Source organism: Hetaerina americana, unplaced genomic scaffold, assembly GCF_022747635.1.
Source record: "Hetaerina americana unplaced genomic scaffold, ioHetAmer1.1.p SCAF_4, whole genome shotgun sequence".
Classification (NCBI taxonomy): Eukaryota; Metazoa; Arthropoda; class Insecta; order Odonata; family Calopterygidae; genus Hetaerina; species Hetaerina americana.
The window spans coordinates 17,172,999-17,198,083 of NW_027286985.1; the positions used below are offsets into that span (position 1 = coordinate 17,172,999).

At 34.8% G+C, this 25,085-nt stretch overlaps 1 protein-coding gene across 2 annotated transcripts; it reads right to left on the bottom strand.

Moving 5' to 3' along the window:
- Positions 1-69: 69 nt before the first annotated feature.
- On the bottom strand, positions 70-24,883 carry LOC139692324 (ATP-dependent DNA helicase Q5-like). Of its 2 annotated transcripts, none has more exons than XM_071590443.1 (13): positions 24,712-24,883; positions 24,503-24,627; positions 24,257-24,421; positions 23,993-24,169; positions 23,615-23,800; positions 23,362-23,473; positions 23,161-23,272; positions 22,838-23,077; positions 20,490-20,708; positions 15,597-15,837; positions 8,769-8,957; positions 5,383-6,349; positions 70-584 (listed from the first exon to the last, which is right to left on the bottom strand). In XM_071590443.1, exons 1-13 carry the CDS (start codon positions 24,842-24,844, stop codon positions 502-504), a joined length of 2,949 nt encoding a protein of 982 aa, XP_071446544.1. In that variant the 5' UTR covers positions 24,845-24,883; the 3' UTR covers positions 70-501. The 2 variants fall into 2 exon arrangements, with proteins under 2 accessions (XP_071446544.1, XP_071446545.1); XM_071590444.1 differs by having other exon boundaries at positions 24,708-24,805.
- Positions 24,884-25,085: the final 202 nt, after the last annotated feature.

A 25,085-nucleotide genomic window follows, 5' to 3' on the forward strand; every position in this document is an offset into this window, starting at 1 on the left:
GGAGGGAATAATTTTCTGAAGTGTAAAAGTAATCATCAAATAAATAATGAAACAATAATGACATGAACATTCATCTTCATATGAATTTATTGGTTAGTCGAAAATTTAATTAAAAACCTGATAGTATTTTGTGAAGACGTATGCTATTAATTCTATGGGAAATGAAATACATAAATTAAAAAAATAAAAAAAATCTTTCCTAAGTCAGATAGAAGACATAAAGAGAATAAAACGACTAGAGGGCTAATTACAAGGATAAGACAAAGTCATGTGGTAACCAATTATAAAATATGTCTTCACAGAACTCTTAAAAGTCTTACATATGAAAGAAATTTTACAGATACACTGAGTATGTTTCAAATATATTTTTCCAGCATATATCACTCTTCAACCTAAATTGAAAATAGTTACAAGCTAATATGTATATATCTTTTATAATTTCAAATGTTTTACACACATGATATCATTACACCCTGAGGCTCTTGTGAGAAAATAGCATAACTAAAAGGTAATATCTGCTTCAGATTTCACAGTTTCATGATTCTTGAAAAATTCTTTCACCCTTTTCTTGACAACATTCTCATCTGCAAAAAATTAAATTGAATTAATACAACAAATATTAATGACGTGCAACATACACCCCTTTACCATTATAAGTACCGTACTTTCCCATCGATAACACACATCTTATGTATAACGCGCACCCAGAATTTTGTAGCTATCATGAATTTGTATACATACCACGCACCCAGGGCTTCATAGTTATCTTGAACAGGCATAGAGGCCATGCATCTGTATATACATATATATATGCGCATAAAAATTATATGTAGTGTGTGTAAAAATACGTCTATATCAGATGTGTGAGTGTGTAAAATACGTCTATGTTTGGATTTTTTCAATTTTCATCACATAGCGTGCATTGTCATTTTTTCAATCATCTGAATATTTTTGTTTAGATAACGTGCACGTTATCGATGGGAATAGGCGGTATTTTGAGTGAGGAATAGCAAGGGTGCAGTGGAATCAACACACTGTTCATTCATCACACCCTCTATGACTACCCTGAAATTCTTGTATACTCAATTTTTAGTTTCATATTAAATTTCAAAGTTTATTTTTCATAATTATGAACCAAATGTAAATATGCATCACAAAATAATATCCAAAACACACACCTCTCTTGTTTCAGCGGCCAAGATGCAATGGGGAGCCAATGCATTTCAGAGGGTTTCAATGCAGTGGTATGATATTCCTCCCACCCATTTTCCCTTATTAAACATTTCTCAAAAAAACATTCACCAAGATATAGATATATTGAAAAGGGATAGGTGATACACATAAAGGGCAAACAATGTTTGTGGAGTAGGTGGAAGAATGCAGTTTCCAAGCAGAAAAAAGTTCCCTGGTCCACAAATATTCTACTTGGTGGGCTTTCAATAAGTATCGTGCACATAGTAAATTATGAAAAGGCATGATCCCAAGCTGCCCTTACTGAGTTAGAACTTCTCAACTTGCAAACCACCTTTTAACTCCTATTAAGTGCATCTGTAAACTAATGCCTGTACCTACATATGTTGTAATGAATAAATCAAAGACACAGAATATGTAAAGCTGATTTTATCCCATTGCTCTTCATCGATTGCTTTCTCCTTGACCAAATTATTTAGGTTCAATCTATGAGATCTTTCTATGTGGGTCATTCAACAAGCCCTTAGGAAAACACTAAAAATCAAATTAATTTGTTTTTCAACATAATTCCCTTTCAGAACGACACAATTTTACCAGCATTTCTCCGAATTTTTTAAGCCATCCAAAAAGTAGGAGTTTAGAAGGTCCTTAAAAAAGGGATCTGTGTTCGCAATGACCACCTTGTTCAACGCGCATCATTTTCTGCCAAGCCATTTTTTTCAAGTTTGGAAATTTTATAAAAGTCACTATGGGCCAATTATGGTGACTACTAGTGGATGTTATAGTAATTTGAACTTTTAATTCCATAATTTTCACCATTGAGACTTCACAGCTGTGCACCCGTGCATTATCTTGATGGAAGTGAATATTTTTTTCGCCTAATGAGAACTTTTTTTCTTGATTTCTTCACTGAAATGGAGCAACAACGATGTATTTATTTGTCTCCATTTATGTTAGTCTCTCTATTTATCATTTGCCCTTTTTGAAAGTAATTGATGTAAATAATTTCATGGGCATCCCAAAAAACTGTGGCCATCACCATATCAGCCAATTTCACTGTCTTCAACTTCTTTGGAGCTGGATTGCCTTTAGAAACCCATTGTTTTGACTGTTCCTGTGTCTCTAGTGTGTGGTAATGTATTCATGCATCATCCACAGTTACATGTAAATGCAGATACTTCTTCGGATTATTATTATTATTACTTTTTATTTGCCCAGAGACCACAATACAAAAATACCAGGTGGGTGGTGTATGTACATGATATAAGGCACCATGATATATTGTGACGTGAAAGCACCAAACCAGCCTCAGAATCGACCACACATTTGCATTTATTCTCCACAGAGAGCAAACGCAGCACCTATCTTGCCGAGATTTTTTTTAACACCCAATTTTTCATGCAAAATTGAAAAAACTGTACCTTGTAATATGCCTGTGGCCTCAACTGTTTTGCAAACTTTGATTAGTCAATCACTCAAAATCATATCATAGAGTTTTTCAATCATTTCAGAGGAAGCCACTCCAACTGGATATTCTGGACGATGTTCATCATTTGTGGATGAACGGCTATGGTCAGACTCATTTACCCATTGTAAACAGTCACAAACATAGGAGCAGATGTGCAACAAACTTCATCCAACTCAGCTTGTATCTCTTTCAGTGTTAGATATTTTAAATAGAAGTGTTTAGTCACAGCACGAAAATCATAACTTTCCATTTTTCCAAATAAATACAATATTGCCGCTTCAATTAACTATGGAAATGAAACTATGAGATGAATATAACTGGAACTTTAACAGCAGTCTGGTGAGAAATAAGGCTTACTAAAAGCAAAGCTTTCCTGATATTACAAGCACCAACTTTTAGATTTTCCAAGGGTTGATTGAGTGACTCACGTATAAGTGAAACACAAAAAATAATAAACAAGCGTACACACCAACATATACATACAGGGTAGATGAAACCATGCGACTGTGATTGGTTTTTTTGTAATGGTTTTGTAGGTGCAACTTTTCTGATTCCAAATTTTTATATAATTTTGCCAGATAAGCTTTTCTTCGAAGCATCTCAGTGAATTGTGAATCTACACAAGCGTACACAGGGCAACAGATAAAATAGAGTTTCATCTAAAATTTTCATGAGATAACTGATAGCCTGTGGCTGCTAATATGAGCTATAAAGGAAGAAAACAGCCTAAATCAATAGTATAAATATAAGTTCCAATTATTTTCATTACAATTCCACTTCTACGTTCAAGAATCGGGAAAACAGGAACTGATATCACCTTCACGGTAGCAAAGGGAAAAAGCAGGATATTGTAAATGGTAATGAGTAATTTTTGCATCCCTTGTGTTATGATGTAATGCACTCCACCCTGAATCTTCCTGCACAGAAACCTACCATCCTACAAATTACCCTTGACAACCGCAATATGAAAATGAATGCCCATTCTGGGTGGAGAGCCCCACATTATACATTATGAATGCATCAACACCCTTAAATCACTACTAACACCTGAGACATGATTTATCACCACCAAGCTATTATGGGTGTCTGAGCCAATATTAGTGCAAAGGATTTTATCTGCTAATACAGTGGAACATTAAAATACGAGCATGATCTGTTCCGTGATCTTTCTTGCAAAATGAAACATTTGTTTAGTGAATCATTTTTTCCTATATTAGCATTGTAAAATATGAGAATGCATTCCATGCTAAAAAGAAAATTTTTGTGCATGGCTTATTCAAAGAAAATTATATAAACATTATTCAGGATCATGGGTCACATTCACTTTTTCTTCTATCCTAGAATGAAACCACTGGGAATGTGAATTCAATTAGTAGAAAACAAACAATCTTCAAGCTTCTTGAAGTCATAGATGGAGTTCTCTGCTTGCCTTTCAGCTCACTGTTTCACCACAACTCACAATGCTGTGAACACCAGTTCTTCTTTTAAAACTTCTCGAACCACCCACAGCTTCCCTTAAATACTTCTTCTTTGCCCATTGATGATTCTGGTATTTTCTTAATGAGGACAGCAAGATTCACTTTCATCTTCTCACAAATCATTTTCTCTTTAATATCATCGCCTTGACATTGTTTTTTGTTTATCCATAAGAGACGTAACCTTTCAAAATCATTCAGAATATGTAACCGTTGCTTAGATATTTTTGTCACTCCCTTTGATATATCTATCCCCTTAATTTTTTCCTTATTTTTGAGGATAGTAAAACTCGTTGATGCCGACATTTCTATGTGCCTGATGGATCAGCTATTCTGACACCCTATTCTTGCTCTTGAATAATTTCAATTTTCATTTTTACTGTTATTTTTATTCCCTTCTGACTATCTTCTCGCAGCTTTTTTTTGGGGACATTTTTAAAACTATTCATAAAATATTATTAAACTGTGCATGAAAAGTCAAAAATAACACGCCTGAACAAACATTTGGACAAATGTATGATCACTAGCAACCTTACAATGCCAGTGGAACCTGTGCTGAACGTAAACAGCTGGCACAATCACTACCGGGATCCCCCTCTCCTCATCACTTATTGTGCAAAGTGTTGCTTGCTAAGCCAGTTATTCCTTGGCACAACATTATTGCTCGCTACGAATGACTCACTATTGGAGGTGCTCGTGAAGCAAGGTTCCACTATATAGAAGTTATTCAGCAAGTAAAATCTTAATGCATAACTTCAATGAAAATGAAAAAGCCCTTTAATATGCTATGCTACATTTTGGATTGAATAGGATTCCATTTGATGTTTTAAAAGCATATCTATAAAGAAATTTCAACAAATTTTACATTTCTCTCTAATCTGTCCTTAGTTATTTCATGATAAATTGTTTCTAGATGCCCTGAAATAAGTCAAAATATACTGCTTTCCTTTGCCCACCTTTAAAACATAAGTTCTAAATTATTTCTCAGCATTATTACCCCAAAATTGATTTTTACATTAACTCATTAGTACCTTAAAAATTTTTGTCTTACAGTGAGTATTATAGAAGTTATAAATGCTGAATTAAAATTTTCTAAAATGATGAAATTATAAATATAAAACCATTAAAATTGCAATAAAATAATGTATTATTAATTATTGAAGAGGAAATGCTTATGCTGATGAGAGAGAAAATTTAACTGACATGTTTGGTAATTATTGGAAGTGGTATACATTATAACCAACTTACCAGATACAGCATCTGCACAAAGAAGAACATGATGAGACATTTTCCTGGCAAGTAGTTTGAAGAGATCTCTTGATGTGATCTTCTGCTGAGTATAAAAAGGCATAAGGTACTTTACAACCCAATCAGCTACTTTTTTTTTATTTGAATTACTCTCAGCAGCTTTACTTGATTGCCCTTTATCGCATCTTGCTTCTGCAATATTATCTATCACCACAGCCTTTTCTGAATCGGTTTTATCATCTAGTATGGGATTTTCTTTTTCTGGGGTTGGAACAGCAATGAAATCATCAACTTCAGTTGCTGAAATATTTATCTCATTTTTCAAAATATTGGTGTCTTCATTTTTGTTTTCAGGCACCGGGCTCTTTTCTGCTGTTATTTCATTTTCAGACAGACTTTCACTTTTTGGTTTATGTGCAAGACGCCTTTTGTGATTAGATGAAACAAAGAGTTCACGATTTCTTGGATGACTAGTTTCAGTGGTGTGTGACTTCCCATCATCATTAACACTCATACCCCTATGTGCGTCATCACTAGCGATACCATTTTCAGCCGTGCAACTTTTTTTAGCCATCGATTCATTGGCCAATTTCGATTCACTGGTCCTTTTCTTACCTCTCCTGTCCATTTCTTCATTTTCACCAATGGACTTCACTTCTCTTGCAGTTCTGAAAACATCATAACGCCCCACTTCCTTCACTTTGCTATTTTTCAATGACTCTTCTGATTTCCCTCTTCCCTTAACACTTCCCACATCATCACATTCTTTGGATTCCCCTTTCCCTCCTATTTTAGAACCATTACAAGAAGCTGTTGATAACCATGATTCAAGGGCAGAAAATGAACTCTTTTCTTTTTCTTTCTCTTCCTCAAGAGCTGAAAGTAGAGTTTCTTTCTTCTTGGGTTCATAATCTTTCAATTCCTGACACAAATCCAATGACTCTGTGAACTTTTTTATAGCAGCCATCTGAAAAAGAAAAATAATGCAACATGAACAAAAGATGAACATAATCTTCTCTAATAAATGTTACCAAATACAATTAAAAATTTTCAGCAAGGTGTCCCCATTATTCACAGAGTTTATAGCACCTATCAAATTGCTTTAGGCAGAGCTATTAATCTTTTATTTTTCATTTTTTAAAAATATTGTGCAAGAAAATTTAAATTAATAACATTGGTGAAATGTATCAAGCTCAATCATACATATTTTTCTGAAATATCCTTTTTTATATGTTCCTCTTTTACACTTGATCTGATGAATACTTACATCCCTATAGGTGACTATCATTTAAAAGCAACTTTTATAGACTTTTACGATGGCCTATCTGTCAAATACAAAAAATGTATTTTATAATTAATAGTTTGACTCTCACAGACTATGCAGAGGTAGTTCTCGGGCTGGACTGCGTGAGAGACATTTTTGGCTCAACGTTTCTCTCCTGTTGCAGGGAGCGTCTTTAGGAGTGAAGAAGACGCTCCCTGCAACAGGAGAGAAACGTTGAGCCAAAAATGTCTCTCACGCAGTCCAGCCTGAGAACTACCTCTGCATCTCTCAACAGCTGCGAAAGCCTACGATCTACGGTCTCACAGACTAGTTGAAAAATGTTCAGTTGCAGGTGTTAAAAAAAATGCTATTGAAATTTGATTAATTTTGATAAGCACCCACATTTTTTTCTTTTTTGCATATGGGATGTGGTAGTCCAGGGATAGACTGTTAAGAGTACTGACTAGAAAAATGTGTGCACAAATTGTGCCCAAGCTGCATTGTTTGTTTGCCAGTTTCTGGCAAAAAATTCAATCACCATCCTTGATCATCCTCCTTATTCGTCAGATCTTGCCGCCCCCTGCGACTTTTTCCTATTCCCAAAATGCAGAAATGTGATGAGGGGACATCACTGGGAAGATGTGGACACAATAAAGCAAGAAACAATGAGAAAACTAAAAACCCTAACTGTCGAGGACTTCCAAGGGTGCTTTAAGCAGTGGAAAAGAAGATGGAATAAGTGCATAGCAACGAATGGAGAGTACTTTGAAGGGGACAAAATCGATGTAGACAAAATTTTTTAAAATAAAATTTTTATGGCATCAGTTCACGTATTTATTGGACAGTTATTGTACCTGCAACTTTAATTTGCAGCTGTATATTTTCTTTAACGTGTCCTATATTCATACAACAAATCCTTGCACAAAAATAATTTGATTGATTGATTGGTGATGCATGCTTATGAACATTTTCAAGGATAATACAGATTAAAATAACAAGAAGATAATAGTTTAAAAAATTGTACATGAAGATAAAGAAAACCATGGCTAGGAAGGTTAACAGGCTAATTACTATTCTGGGTGAAATATTACAATAAGTTGTAAGTGGGGCTGATTGAAGGGAGTTTTTCCAGTTATTGAGGATAGAAGCTGCCTATGGATACTTGGTTCAGTTCAATTCCAGAAATTATTTTATTTGAGGAATCCATGCTAAGATTGGGGAATTAAGATACATTTTGTAAGATGTCAATAATTTCTGCTATAGAAAATTTTTTCAAATATTTTTGAGAACGAGGACATTTGAGTTATAATTTTATAATTATCTATCACATGCTTGTCACCTCTTTTGAACAAAGGAATAATTATACCAATTTTAGGGAGGTGGGAAAAAATTCCATTAGCCAGAGATTAGTTGATGATGTGAAGGAGAGGTTTTGTCGCTGCATTTTGCTTTGAGATATCCAGGTACTGTGTTACCTCCTGATGAATATTTTTCCTACCATATTAATAATAGATTTTAGTTCTTCTTTGTCTAATGGCTCCAGAAAGACTGAATTGGTGTCTGTTGTTACATTATTATTTACAGTTGTATTGTTTGGTCAAGAGTAAATCTCATTGTTGTTTAATATGTAAAGTAATCATTGAAGTCATTTAAAATTATGGGAGGATCTGTAACTTACTTTTCATCAATTTTCAATTGAATATTTACTTTATCCAAGTAAAGATTTAAAGGATTATTAAAACTCTTGATTAGTTACCATGAACATCTCAGTTGATTATTTGAGTTATTTACATAAATTTCATTGGATTTTTTCTTTGCACATGAATCTTTTTCTTGGAAGATTTGAGGAAGGATTAATACTGGGCCATTAGAGAACTATTATTCTCATATTTAGCTTAACCATATAATTCTTCAATAAATTTACCTTCTTGTTCCAATTCAGGCATGATACATCTTGTTTTGGATGGTTTTATGTTTGATATACTGCTTGTTTGGGAATGACTCTTTGTACAGCTTTAATTCATTCATTTTTCAGTTTAATTTGAAAAGATTTTTCTTAACTAATAATATGAATTCTGCATTAATATATATCCAGTACTAATGCTAGTTATTTCATACTCACTTTTTTGGCCAAACAGCGTCGGTACAATGACACTGCTGAACTCCCTCTGAAGGCAGAATATTCCACTTCAATGGCACATTCTTCCACATCTTTGGCAGAAATAGGTTTCTCTAATGTTTCCAGAAGCTGTGCCCTTTCCAAGTTTTTCTTGAGGCACACAGATAAAAGACCATAGTATGTCTCTCGAATCTGTTGAAAAAACAATAAGCACCATGTATGGGTTCCTGAGGCTTTTTTCTATTTTATAATTTTGCGGCCCTGAATTGGAATATCCCTAAATTTACTAATTACGAACAAGACACACCTTTGAAGAGAATTACAGAGTTCAATTACAAGGTAACTTCTGTTCCAAAACCTCTAAAGAATACATAGCTGGAAAAAATTCAAGAAGACTCACTAATACTCATTAATTATTCCTGAAATTATTATAAGTTTGATTAATGTGAAGGCTTCCACAGCACCATTAGATATCGCCTTTCATTCCAAGGCTTGGGCTACAATAGTTGGTTCTGAAAAATAATATTGTCACTCTATTACTGGAGGCAGCTTCAGATTGATGTCAATCTGATTGTAACCAACTCAACTTTCCACTTGAAATTGCCTCTGGTGATGGAAGCAAAAATATTTTCAAACAAAGTTGAACAATGCACCCAAAACTCAGAAATGAAGCTGACGTTTCTAGCTACATGCATATTATAATTGACAGAAGATGAACTGCTTATCTTGAAGTAGAAAGTGTAAAAATAATCCGGTAACATTCATATGCATTTCAACCACACACATTAAGGGTTTTCACACAAAGTTTGTATTTATGTTGCTTGGATCTCTTCTCCGGCTCTATGTACAGTGTATACAAAAAAGAAATATTATGGTAGAAGTTTTGAATCAGATACATAAAATTAATAACTTCAAATCTTTGTACCCACAAACAATTTACTTTTCAGTGTTTCAATGGCAGCATTTTACCATAAATTTTGCTAATATTTAAATTACCGTATTTTCCATCGATAATGCATTATCTATACAAAAATGTTCACATGCTCGAAAAAATGACGATGCCCGTTATGTAACGTTAATTGAAAAAATCCAAAAATAGACGTATTTTTACACACACATAATTTTAACCTGCATATACATATGTATATACATACGCACGGGCTCTATACACGTTCAAGATAACTATGAAGCCCTGGGCGCACGGTATCTATACAAATTCATGATAACTACAAAGTTCTGGGAGCGCGTTGTACATAAGGTGCACGTTATCGATGGGAAAACATGGTATTTAGAACATTGCATGTATTATTTTTATCCATTACAATGTGTCAAAGTAAGCCTACCTATCAACATATTTAAAAATTCTGGTAGGCAAAATAGGAAGAGCAATATCAAAATGCAACATATTACTCTTGTTGCTAGGACAAAAAAATCATGCACCCAATATCCCAGCAAAAAAGATAGAAATTCTACAATATACGAATATGTACTATGGTGTCAATATTCCCAAAGCAGCAAAAAAGTCAGTCAATTTTCAAGAGGAAAGATTGGGCAAGGACCCTTCCTCAACACTAACCCAATGGATTCATTGCTCAACTGAAATGATCCTCGTACATCAAATAAAACTTGACTACAAGTGCTGGTATTATGGAACCACCCCCTCCGCTGAGACTCTGCCTATTTTTCAGCTGATAATACTTAAAAAGGTATGCTTAGGCAACAGCAGGAGAAGCACTTCGGGGGGAAGGTAAAATGCAGTGGAATAGGATGACTGGAATAGGGACCTCTCATTTTGCATAAAAAAACATGCAACATATCCCCTGGTTCTCTAGATTTTAGCCTTATTGTACATGGTAACATATTGTTAACTGATTCAGTAAATAGATAATGAATTGATGCTGGGACAAAAATGAGAATTCTTATGGAGTTAACAAGTGAGATTTTGACTTAGGAGATTCTAGGTAAAATTTTCATTTATTTTTCAAAGCTCAATATTTTTTTAAATGATTCAAATTCTGATTTTACTACCATGGCACAAAGGTTGTTCAAAAAGTTCTTAAGAAAAATTCATTTTGAGTAGATTATTTTTTATTTTTTTTCAACATTATCTCCTTTTAGCTTGATATTCTTTCCCCGTAATTTTTTAAACTTTTTTAGGCCACCAGAAAACTAGGATTTTGGAAGGTCCCCAAAATAGGTATCTGATTTACAATGACCAACTCATTAAACATGAATCGTTTTCTGCCAAGCCATTTTTTCAAGTTTGGAAATTATAAAAATCACTGGCGCGAAATGCGGTGGATGCTGTAATAATTCGAACTTTAACTCCACAATGTACATTATCAAAACTGCACAGGCATACACCCATGTATTGCCTTGATGGAAGAGAATGTTTTTCTTTGCCACATGATGACATTTTTTTCTTGATTTCTCCATTCAACCATTATAACAACGATGCATAATACTCTCCATTTATCATTTGTCTTTTCTGAAAGTAATTAATGTAGATGAAGCAGTGTGAATCCCAAAAACCATGGCTATCACCTTGTTGACTGATTTCACTATCTTCAACTTTTTTTTGGAGCTGGATCACCATTACAAACCCACTACTTTGGTTGTTCCATTGTCTCTGGAATGTAGTAGTGTATCCAGGTTTCATCCACAGTTATGTATTGATACAGAAACTCCTCAGGATTAAGGTGGTAAAATGGCAAACATGCATCCGAATCTACCACACAAATGCGTCTATTCTCACAAGGAGCAAGCGTGGCACCCATCTTGCTGAGATTTTTTTCACATCCAATTTTTTGTGCAAAATTAAAAACACTCTACCCAGTGATATTCCTGCGGTCTCAATTAATTTGAAAACTTTGATCCATCGATCACTCAAAATCATATTATGGATTTTGTCAAACATTTTGGAGGCAGTAACTGCTACTGAATGTCCTGAATGATACTCATCATATATGAATTTACAGTTTGGTTTAACTAATTGTAAACACTTGCAAACACAGGCCTACCCCTGGGTCATATCCTGTCCATGTGCCAGGAACTTCATCCTCATCAACTTTAATCTCTTTCAGTGTTAAGCCTTTTAAATAGAAGTGTTTAATCATCGCACAAAACTAATTTATTCCATTTTTCTAAAAAAACAAAAACTTGGTGCTTCAATCACTGAAAAAGAAATTATAGGATAGATATAGATGAAAAATTTACAGCACCCTTGTGATAGATGAGGCTTAATAAAAGCAAACCTTTCCTGATACTGAGTGGATCTCTTGGATTTTTATGGAATTATTGAATAACCCACATACCACAGAAATTGGAGCAGAGCCCACAGTGGTGCTTACTAGAGAGATATTCAACCCTCTTTACTAGAGTTAAAGGTTTAATAAAAACAGCAATAATATTTATTTAATTTTTATCACCATGTTCGGAAGACTTTAAACTTGAACAACAAACAAGACATTCCTGGAGTGACTAAAAGGTGTGGATGATCAAGCATCATTTGGGCAGTCAGCCAATGGGTTACAATCCATTCCAGATGTATTGCAGAATCAGTGTGATAATATGGGATGAGAATTAATTATAAGATGCTGAGGGTCATGAGATTCTCAAGAAGCAGCAAGGCTAAGATAAACATTAAAGAAGGAGGCACATAAATTAGAACAGGTTGAACAGTTCACTGTTTTAGGAAGTGCTTTAGAAGAAAGGGTATTTAAGGAAGAACTGCATTATATTAAGAAGATTTTACAATTTCACAACCAGGTGGATTGTTGCTGCTGAGATACGAGGGTTATTCAAAAGGTTTCAGACCTCAACATGAAGATGGCAGCACTCTTCAACAGATGTTCCGGAATGTGTTCGCGCATACTTTGAAGGGCAGTCACCAAAATTTCAGCCATATTGGACATTCAGTTGTCGTTTCACTATCATTTCAGTGAGCCAATGCGAGGATTTTTGTTAAAATGGCAAAAATTGAGTGTCAAGCAATCATCAAAGATTTTTTTGAAAGGCAATATGCCTATGCCAATCAAAGATGAGTTAGATACTGTGTACGAGGACTCCGCAGCATCATTTACAAAATTATATATTTTGGGAGTCTGAATATAATGTGGACATGCCAGCTTGGCTGATGATTACCACTTGGGATGGCCAAAAACAACAAAAACCAACAAAAAATTTGAACAAGTTCACCATATGGTACTGAATTACCATTAAATTAAGGTTAGAGACATAGCAGAGGCTAATGGCATATCAAAAGAATGTATTTGTCATATAATGGTAGAAGAATTGGATATACATAAGCTATCCACACATTGGGTGCCATGTTTGTTCACTTGGGACCAAAAATGCATTAGTATGAACATTTCTAAGGCCCTGTTGGAGTGGTTTAAGCAAAGTCGGTCAGACTTTTTGCTTTGATTAATAACTATCGATGAAACTTGGATCCACCACTACACTCCTGAGATGAAAGAACAGTAAAAATAGTGGATTGCAAAGGGTGAGCCTGCTCCAAAAAAGGCAAAGACAGTAGTTCCATCGGCCGGGAAGGTGATGGTGATTGTTTTTTGGGATAGTCACAGAAATATGTTCATTGATTACCTTCAAAAATGTAAAACCATAACAAGAGAGTATAAGGCATTAATAATTGACCAGCTGAAGGCTTAAATAGCAATTAAATGAAAACAATTGAAGAAGGAAGTACTTTTCCATAAAGAGAATGCACCTGCTCACACTTCGGTAGTTGCCATGCCTATGAACATGAGTTGCACTTCACTCACTGTATTCACCAGATATCGCTACCAGTGATTTTTTCCTGTTTCCTAACTTAAAAGTTTCGCTTAGAGGAGAGAGATTTTCATAGGGCAAGAAGGTCATCTCAAACGTTATTGCCTATTTTTCAAAGAAAGGAATCAACTACCATTTGAGTGAAAAAAAAGTTAGACCATCACAGGAAAAATGGAATCGACTCAAAAGGAGATTATCTTTAAAAATAAATTTGAAATCCATTTCTACTGCTATTTTTATTCTTTTGTGACTTTCTTCGCAACCATTTTTCTTTGGGATCATTTCAAATACGATGCACAAAATGTTATTAAACTTTGCACCAAAGAAACTCTAATAATAATCCTGAACACATGTTTCGAGAAATGTGTCATCACTAGCAACACTAAGGCTTGTGGAATAAGCGTTAAACACAAACTGAAGTAGCAAGCGCACAGTCGTTCACAGAATTTCACCCTCCTTAGCACTCGTTATCCAAAAAGTCACTCGTTAAACGAGTCCTTTTTGGGGCCAACAATTTTTCTCATAATGCAAATTACCTGCTATGCAAGGGGCTCTTTAGGTGAGGTTCCACTGTAAAGTAAAGTCTAGTGAACACTTAAATATGGGGGTAATTTTGTACATCTTAGAAACTTGGTCATTGACGTGAGAGTATGAGGAGGCTTTCAAGATGTGGGTGTGGTGAAGAATGGGGAAAATAAAATGGATGGAACAGAAAACAAACAAAATGACTTTATAGGCATGGTTGGGGAAGGGAGGTGGATGTAGAAAGAAATTTAAAGAAGGCATGACAAATGGACAGGAGATAATAATAAGTAATCAGATGCTAAAAGGGTTATACAAGAATGCTAGGAAATCAAGGTAGGGGGAGGTAAATATAGGTATTTTGGGTGGAATTAAAAAAGTAAAAGAATGCAATGCCAAAGAATGAGTTTTTGTCCTGTGTACGGTGGGATTTAAGATTTTTTGTGCCATGTTAGTAAGGGCTTAAGATTACAGCAGTGTGTAATACCAAGGTCAATCAAAAACCTACCCTAAGCCAGTATACTATTCTTACTTAATTATGGAACAAAACAAATTTCTAGTATCTAAAGAATCATAAAACATGACAAGGAATTCTATTTGCATAAAAAAAGAAACAGCACTCATAAAAATATGGAAAATACAATGCATAACAATGCTTTTTCATCTGTAACATACAAAAATATGACAACATAGATTAAATGTCATTAGTACAGGTTTTCTGAGTGCTGAAAAGATTACTGTCTATCCATATATTAACTTACACTTGCCAGGAGATACTGCCTTTCTGGAAATGTCATTTCAAATTATAATATAAGCTCACCAAAGGTAGAGAATTCAACAATTACCAAATTTATTTAAATGCATCTTAAAAAAAACCATAAACACAGTAACCAACCCGAAGGTCGGTTTAGTAGGTGATGGTAGAGTTCACCCAGTACTAAGCCCTATACGGCGTGTGAAATTCACACATCAGGGTAGGGAGGCCAGTTCCTTTCCCTGTGCCGGCGATGGTTTCCCAGGAAGATCTGGTACCCGAAAAATCACTTTAGCTTGGGTAGAACTGCAGGTGCCCAGAGGGCCTCGCCCGGGAATCAAACCCAGTACCCTTTGGTCAGTAGTCCAACGCTCTACCCCCTAGACTACCGCGACCCACAAATGCATCTAATGCACATCATTTTCAATTCAAGCAAACTGGCTTCAGGATTTAGACCAGGCCTTGAATTTGGAGAACAAATGTGTACCTAACATCTCATAATTTATGTACATACAGTAAAGAGCATTTCAATGTCTTTTAACAACCAAGAAAAAAGATTTAGACCGAGTTTATAATGTTTCTCTCTCTAGATATGTAACTAATTAGTTTAGGACAGCTGAATTTTGTCCTAATTGATTCTGCTAATTTCTAGGAATTAATAGTGACTGCCAACAGGCAAACCAAAAAATTTTGAGTACCAATACATCATAATATACCCCAAGAAAGAAATAATTACAATTTGATTATATGATACAATTTCTTACCTCGATGGTGAGTCCATTGACCTTGGTTTTGGTATTTATGGCAGATTTCACTCTTGCATATCTTGCTTTCTCCTGTTCCTCTTCATCTTGATCGCATAGTCTACTAGAAATTTCTGGAGAGTCATTTCCACTTGCTCTTCTCCTCACTGAGAACTGTTTCTTGATTAATTGTGATAACTCCTTTTTTGCTTTACTTTCACAATCAGCTTCTCCTGAGTTTTCATAATACTCTTCAGATTCACTGATAAAAATATAAAAACAATAATAAATTTATATTTTTCTTGGTTTAAGGTAAAAAACTACTTTGATTATTCTTACAAATATTTATTTCTTAAGTACAACTATTTTCAGAGAAAAGTTTAACTGAACAGGCTTTTAAAATTTGAAAATGTACTTCGCAATTAGCATATTAATTGCTAAATAGTACTAAGCTCACATTTAGAAAGCATCTAGGAATCATGAATTAGCAAAATTTGAACTATGACTTCTCAAATAGGAAGGTTTTCAGAGTATTTCAGTAACTTCTCTAATGTCACATCTGTCCTACAAAAAAAAGCTTTTAGAATACATAATCCGTAATCTGAGATCATTGTATACTTCTAATTCTATCACAACGTTTGACAGCATATATGTTTATGTTTTTTCATGTGATTTCAAAGAAAATGTTTATACTTTCTTGAAAAGCTCTAATGTACGTCATTACAAAACAAGAAACATCCATTAACTAAATGAGTACCAGTTTGCCACTTGGCCAACACCCAGGATTTATAAAATGAATGGACATCAAATTATACGATGAACTGCCAGCTTGTGCATGTTGCATCAGCATTTAAGCATTCAAAACCAAATTGTATCACTGGTTATCAACAAAGCCTCTTTAATTCTATCAATAAAGTTCTAATAACTCACACTAGTGACTTATTTTTCAAATAAAATGTATTAATGTACATAGAGATACTCTGTGTTATGTTTTTAATATTTTTTGATGATTTTGATTGGGGTGTTTAGATTAAATTAGGGGCCTGTAAATCTGAGGTTTCACTGAAATTGGAAATGATCTGGAGTTTGTCAGCATTGATTAGTCAGTAAGTTAGCTAGAATTTTCAACTTCAACCATTTATAAAATGATTTTATGTTAATTATGAATGAGGTTTTTTTTTTAATGTGACTAAATTTCAAAATTATCTCAATGCTGAATTTCTCCAGACAAAAAAATTTTGAACATTCCCTAACAGCAGGAATTTATGCCTGATAAATGCTCAACAACTGTAATGGTTTATCAAATAAATGAAACTTTGAAATCATTTTTTTTGAAATATGATCTGGTGCTTTCCTGATGTATCAACTTGATGAAGTTTTTTCGGGTCTTCCACCAGGTCAGGGGTTCCCTTACCCATGAAACCCCAAATTTCATCATAATGTTTTCGAAAGGTTAGAGCAGCCATAAATTGGAATCCAACTAAGAAAAATAAAGTTACTCAATGATTAAATAGCGTAACACAGTGATAGTGATGACATAACACCTATATTGCTATGATTTATTCATTTAAATTTAAATGGTAATGCAATTTTTATTGGCTTTTTTAATGGTTAGCAGTCAGAAATTTACATTATATAGTAACATGATTTTTTCTATAAAGAGAGCTTAGGATTATTTATCAGTGCATTTATTAAGCATTTTGTGTACTATACTATTTATTACAAGCTAGACAGGAGAAAAAAGCTATGAATAACAAATTACAAAGATATTAAATGCCGTTTTTCATGGGGTAATCCCAACATTGAGGTCTCAATTATTTTTAAAAAACTGAAAGATATGTTTATTTTAAATAAATGATACATCATTTTAAGTCTTGAAAATTTCCCTATCTTTCTAAATTATTGCCACTTCAGTCGATGCATTTATATAAGCACTAGGGAATTTTTGGATGCTCATGTCATACAAGCTTGCTGCCATGTCGTTGAGAAGGATTGGAACTCATCGTTCACCTCGTCATCATCACTTTTTGTGGGTCACGAAACCTGGATGTTCTGCTTTACTACTCAGATCTATAGCAGAACACATGTGAGCGAAGACATTTTTCTCTTTGCCCAAGCTGCAAAAATTCAAACAAACACACTATGCAGGCAAATTTATGAAAACTGTGTTTTGGGATCAAAACAAGGTATTGTTGTTGAATTTCATGGTTTATAGGACAACAATAAGAGCTGATAGGCATTGTGAGAAACTTAAACAACTCAGATGCGTGATTCAGAACTGAAAAATAGGAATATTGGGCAAGGGCATAAGCCTTCTCTATGACAATGCACACCCCAACATCACCCATCAAGCCATCACCCTCCAGCGACAATTAGGACAGGACATCACCACACACCTAGCCTATAGCCTAGACTTGGCACCAAGTGACAACAAATGACAAGGTGAAAGATCAGGTACTATGCTTCCTCAATAACCTAGAGGCGATTGAGTATGAAAAGGGCCCACAAAAACTGTCCTAGGACCAACAAAAATGCAATGACCAAAATGATGATTTTATGAAAATATATAAGAATTTCAAGGCTTTAAAAATATGCATTAATTATTAAATGTTTATTTCTGTTTCTAAAAAAATTTGAGACCTTAATTTTAGGATTACCTTGTATTAAGAGGTAAGGAAAATGATAATTTTGATATGCACTAATTATGCTATGTACAAGGGTAATCCCACAAGTACTGGATCCAGCATAGAAAACACAAAAATTTTGGAAAAAAATGTATTTACTTTAAACCATAACCTCCTTTCAGCTCTATAAGCTTTCCCAAGCGATGTTTAATAAGTTAAAAACCCTTTTCATAACTAGAACTGTCTTACTCCTAAAAATAGCCATTAACTGACGACATCACTTCTTCACGGCTCAAAAATCTTTGATCACCAAGCCATTTTTTCAAGTTTGCAAACAGATAATCATCTCAGGCGGCTGAATCTGGCGAATAGGGTGCAGGAGGTAGCAATTCAAATTTTAATTCATGAATTTTGGCTTTTGCAATAACGGGTTTGGGAGCTGCTGCATTGCCTTGATGAAGAAACGATTTCTTCTTAGCCAAATGTGGCCGCTTTTGCTTGATTTCTTCGCTCACACGTTGTAATAAGTTTGCTTACTACTCACTGTTGATAGTTCTTCCTTTTTAAAGAGAGTAAATGAAAATTATCACATACATATCCCAAAAAAACCGACGCCATGACCTTGCCTGCAGATGAAATGGTATTCGCCTTTTTTGGTTCTCCCTATTTAATCCATTGTTTTGAATGTTCTTTTGTCTCGGGTGTGAAGTAATGGACCCATGCTTCATCCATGGTTATCAAACTGCACAGAAAGTCTGCTTTGTTGCTGTGAAACTTTGCCAAACACTAAATTGAAACATCTTCACGACACTGGTTTTGCTCGGGTGTGAGCAAACGAGGCACCCATCTTGCACACAGCTTTCTCATGTCCAAAAGTTTTCCATTTTTATGCGATGTACCAATCTTTTTGAAATTCCTACTGTCTGCTAGCTCGTGCAATTTCAGTTGACGATCATCCAGTATCACTTTGTGGATTTTCTTCACCGTTTCTGGAGTTGTTATCTCATTTGGTCGGCCAATACAATGCTCGTCTTGACAGCTCAAATAGCCTTGTTTAAACTCTGCTACCCAATATTTTACTGCTGTAAACGAAGGAGCAGACTCACCCAGAGTAGAATCCAGTTCAGCTTTAATATTGATTGGGCCTAGGCCTTTCAAATAAAAGTATTGTATCACATATAGATGACCAATTTTCTCCATTTCACAAATTCACTGAAAATGTTCACTATTGATGTCTGCCAAACAAATAGTAAACAACGCAGCATCTTCAAACTTGAAACATATTCTTTATAGATAGCATACTTTCTAATACAGTCATATTTTTGAAACAACTACCGCCATCTCTAGGTCAGGCCGGATTCTTCTGGGCCTTCCCATTTATTCAAATGAGGTAAACGCCTGTTGATGCTGGCACAGAAGGGATTAACCAAGCTCATAAAAGTAGATATTTTCTCAGCTCAAGAAGTAGACTGATACACTTAAGCCAACCAAAAATTTCCTTATTGTGTCACACCATAATTGGGAGTTAATTTTTTACTTAACATCTTTTAATGTAACAAAGTAACTTAAACTTCTTGCAATTCATAGCTGATCACACATTGATCTTTAAATTTTTATCTCACTCAGTTGTGTTTATGCTGATTATTAACTTTTAAAATATTTGCATTTTTTGGAGTATTTACATGTATGTACATGAAAAGTGACCTCAGGTATGTATTTGAAAAATTTATTACATAATGTTTATTTTGAATTAATTTTCATAATTTTCAGTTGTGACCAAAAAATTAAAAGTATTAGAAATCTAGTATTGTGACATATCAATTGAAATCCTACATTAGAACAAAATGGCACTTTTTCACTATGACATCCCAACTCTTGCCCATTACATGCGAGTCCTTGACTATTATACATGCAAAAAATAAAATAAAACTTAAAAGCCTTGTAAATCAATAGGTAAAACCAATTGCATGGGACTTCTTCATATCCCCACAATGTTGAAATGAATGAAACAAGTAGTAAGGCAGAAAATTGTAAGGTTATTTGCGCAGGATCACTCGAAATGGAACGAAACAATTGATTCCAATTATTTTGCAAATATTTGGGAGATATTCTACTAATTCCATGTAGTAACTCTTTAATAAAAATGAACATAATAAATTGGCACATGGGGATATTTAATGAGCATGCTTTGACCTCTACACTCAATAATCTCAATACTTCAACGGATCAATAATGTGAGGATCTTATGTCAATACCACTAATGGGGTCAAAGTCCACATGCAATAATTACCTCTTTTGCCCTCTTCTACCACCCCCATATAAATCAACCTCTTCAGTGGCAGTTGAAGCAGATACAGGATTGGTAAAATATGAATGCCGAACTACTGTGGTATAAAAATCCTCAACTCTTTTTTCAGCAGCTTTAGTTCCTCCACGACACACATCACATCTACCTTTACATTCTGGAGCATCTTCCCCAAAAAATTCTGCAAAAACAGAATGTCGACACCTGCAAATACACAAACAGATAATCTGCATTAGGTAAGTTTTCATTTTGCTGTCGTGGTTTTCCAATAAGTAACTAATATAAATCTTTCAGAGTGAATGCTTAAGTTATTGGACTATATCTAACTACATTTACTTATTTGATGAGGATCTATGACATAGGCTAGGTTACAATGAAAGAAAGTGGTACCCACATTCAAAGCTTATTTCAGCTACTCAATTTGTACAAATGGGATTGCACATTTATAGAGACCACAAACCCCACAAGAAAGGTCAATGAAAACTGATGAATAGAACAGAAAGAAAAGAATTATGAACTGAAGAATAAAAGTTCTGCTGAGGCACATCAAAACCAAAAAATGCACCATTTCTTCCAAGGATTGAGTCCTAGAATTTCCTAAGGTCCTCAGAGCGTTTTTAGCATTATTTAAGGGGCAACGTGCCAGAGAGCCTAAGGAAGTGCTAATATTACAGAGGTTCTCAAAGAACTCAAACTTTTACATATGGAATATGCAGCAGCTACTCTCTTATTTATTTAGTACCAAAGTGTACCAATGTGAACCTAGTGGGTTTTTATAAAAGCATATCCTGGTGGTTAGTAACAACAAGACACCATCTAATGCAAAGACACAAAGACAAAAATAAGGTACTTTCTTAGAGTTAACATTGATGTGTAGCACATAAAATTAAACATAATAAAGCCTTAAAAGTAAATAAATAAGTCTATGGGAGGATAATATAACTACAAAAATATGGGAATGGCCAAATAGTTGAAGCTATTTCAAATCTCAGGGGGTCTTATCATGTAAATATGTCAAAACAATCAAATTCTATGAAGATGTACGTAAAGTTTTCATCAACCCAAGTATCAGGAGTAAAAGTAAACAATTATCAGCACAAAAGTAATGGTCAGGATTGTAGAGCTTAGTCTTTTTGGAAAAGTTTTGATTTATGAGGGTAATTAAAAAGTTCTTGGAATGGAACAGATATAAATGGCATACCTCAGTGAAACTTTTTTATTTTTAATACAGTCTCCCAGTACACTAATGCACTTGGTCTAGCGATGTCCCAATGTTTGGATCCCATCTCAAAAATTAGATTCCTACAGGCCTGCAAAACACCCATCTATTTCGGCTGTTCTTTGTTTGAAGAGATTCTCCATCCACCGAGGAAAATTTTGAGCTTGGGGAAGAGATCAAAATCTAATGGGGCCGAATAAGGTGGGTGTGGTAGCAATTTTTATCTTAGTTCAAGTATTTTTGCCATGGCAATGACACTAGTGTGTCTGTGTGCATTGCCTTGATGAAAGATGACTTTCTCCTTGCCAAACTTGCCTTTTTTTATGCATCTTTTGCTGTAGTTGGTCCAGGAGGTTAGCATAGTAATGTCCAGTAATTGTTTGACCAGTGAGAATATAATCTATCAGCAGAATCCCTTTCATATCCCAGAAAACTTAAGCCATCGCCTCTCCAGCTGACCGTATTGCCTTTGATTTCTTTGGTAGTGCTGACTGGCACAGAGTGGCATCCATCCCACAGGTCTCTTCCAAGAGCACTGATGTGTTACGTGTTTACTCATAAGGGATTACCTATCACTACGTGGGAAACTTGTGCTAGCTCAGACATTTGGTGGTGATTCTAAAAACCTTTTTAACTACTCCTGTAATTCACTTTGGCAATGAGATGTAGCCAAATTTTTATTTTTAACAAGCTTATTTAGGTAAATAGGAGCATAAAAAAATCAATCAAGGCCCATTACTTCTAAAACCATCTATCTTAAAAATGAAATAGGACTCCTAAAGCCGACATATTGGCTGAGAACTTTAATTTCAGCCAGTAGGGAGCCAATCCACCATTTTGAATTGCATAAAAACTCATTATTTTAAATAAATTATTTCCAGTTTTTTCACATGCTAAAATATAGTTCTGGCATATGCCAGAGGTACTATAAGGATTGACAGGAGCACAATGTGCGATTTTTATGAGCTCACCTCACTGAATGAAGGGAAGTCATGTCATATGGGTTTAGAAAAACTTCCAACTCAGGAGAGAGAGGATGGCAAAAGCCACTTACTATACTCAATGTTTTGAACTTAAGATCTCATTTTAACTTTCACCGTGCACGTATACTCACTTTGCCTCTTCACAGTATCGTACCATTCTTTCATAAGAATGGAATGCAGACTTGGCAGCTTCCTTTCGATGATCTGTCTGAGCCTTCCCAATATCCTGTTTCAACAAGAAAGCAACAGCATCCCGTTCTCTTTTGGAGTAATAAATACGACATGATGAGGCAAGGCCATCTCGCCCTGCTCTACCAGATTCTTGATAGTATCCAGCCACACTTTGTGGCATGCACCAATGGACAACAAACCTAAAAAATAGGCAAGTTGATAACAAATTAAAATTTTACTGAAATGTCAAAAAAATTCTGAATGAAGCAATAAGCTACCTAACCTCACAGATGCTTTGTCCACCCCCATTCCAAAGCTGATTGTTGCACAAATCACAGGATATTTACCACCCATCCACTCTTCTTGCAATGCTGCTCTTTCCTTATCTTTAAGACCTGAGTAAAAGAATCGAAGTATAAAATCACAATGCCTGATATATTCACTGCTTTATTTTCTTAAGGATGGTAATAATGGGAAGATATACCTGCATGGTAGGCTTTAGCAGGGATTCCTACTCTTGAAAGATCATTTGCAATTTCTTCTGTGGTTTCTCGAGTCCTGCAATACACAATCCCACACCCACCAACACCCTCTTTCTGAAAATTAACCAACCGGAAAATGAAAAAAAAATATTAAGTAAAAATTACAAAAACTCTTACACAGGTTACATGTCCATAAATTAGTGGAGGATAGACAAAAACTCCAAATTTATTTAAATTATATTTTCTATACTTTACCTTCGCATTATCGATACCACAGTCTCTCATTAAAATTTTGTTAATAAAGTTTTTGAGATCCAAAATAGGATTCTCCATACAGTTACTAAACACGACGTCATAAAATAAATTAGCCCTAAAACAACTGTCTTTAAATGTCTCCACTGGTTTTCGCAGTTTAAGCTGCTTATGAACATCCTTTTCCACCTAGTAAAATAAAAAGGATGAAATGCTAACGACGAAATATGGGGAAAATCAATATTAAGGCAGATTGATATAAAAATCATTCTGAAGTTTTTGATTTTAACTGGTGCTTCATTCACAGTGCAAAAATATTAGATGCAAAACATAAGAATTACCGTGCGGTACAATAAGGTGTTCAAAAAAGTATCAACTTACAGCAGAGTTCGCTGTAGCTGTCAATGCTACCCAGGGAACACCCGGGTATTCTTCTCTCAACGTCCCAAGCTTGAGGTAATCAGGCCTAAAGTCATGACCCCATTGGCTTACACAATGTGCTTCATCAACAACAAAATAGGCCAACTGCTCAAATTTGTGTAACCCGGTAATGAGTCTCTATTTGAAAAAATACATAAAAAAGACTTTAACATAAATACCAATAGTGGAGAGAAGAAGGTTCATTGTTTTTCTTATGGCCCATACCTTAAAAAAGTCCGTATTTGCCTGTTCGGGAGTAACATAGAGTAGACGAACGTCAGGTCTTTTGGAACGCAAGTCATTGACAATTCGAGTACGGTCACCTACTGGGGTTTTCGAATTGATAGTTTCTGCTCTTATTTTTAACTTATTCAAGTGATCAACTTGGTCCTAAAAAGTTGAATAAAAGAGTTCATATTTACTTTAGAGATCTTTCCAGTTAAAAGTAAGCCAAAAAATTAAGCAACTCGCCTTAATTAGTGCTAGAAGGGGAGAAAAAACGATGGTAACTTTGGAGTTACACATGACAGCAGGCAACTGGTAGCAAATCGATTTCCCTGCACCCGTAGGCATTGATATAAATACATCATTTTTCCCTTAAAAGTAATAAGGTTTTATGACAACCGCGCAATGGTAGAAAAAGATAGACAAGGAATAAGATTCAAATTCTACAAACCGACTTTTCAAAACTGCTTCAGTGGCTTTTTGCTGAGTCTTGCTTTTAAAACATTTGTGCTTGAAAACTGCTTGTAGACACTGTGTGGCTTTATCCTGAGAAACTTCATAATTAAAATAATTCTCAATCGAAGTCATTTTTATTGTATAATAACATTACACATATACATAACAAAAATCCACGACCTTCTGCGCGAAACTTGAAAAAACATAAAAACGTCGATAAGGCAAATGGAGGCCCGGCAAATATAAACGATTTAAAACTTAGATCTACGTACCTACGATATCGTCCAACATAAAACAGTACCTTTGATGAATTTCATCTCTAGGACATAGTTTTTCAATTCTAAATTGTTTACAACTCCAAGTTTATTACCAC

Bases quoted from the DNA above. Each gene is read 5' to 3' on its own strand.
- LOC139692324 (XM_071590443.1), bottom strand. From the start codon at position 24,844: ATGACTTCGATTGAGAATTATTTTAATTATGAAGTTTCTCAGGATAAA. The intron at 23,801-23,992 runs GTAAGTTGATAC...TTATTTTACTAG, and splicing joins CAGCTACAGCGAACTCTGCT to GTGGAAAAGGATGTTCATAA. The intron at 585-5,382 runs GTAAGTTGGTTA...AATTTTTTGCAG, and splicing joins TTGTGCAGATGCTGTATCTG to ATGAGAATGTTGTCAAGAAA.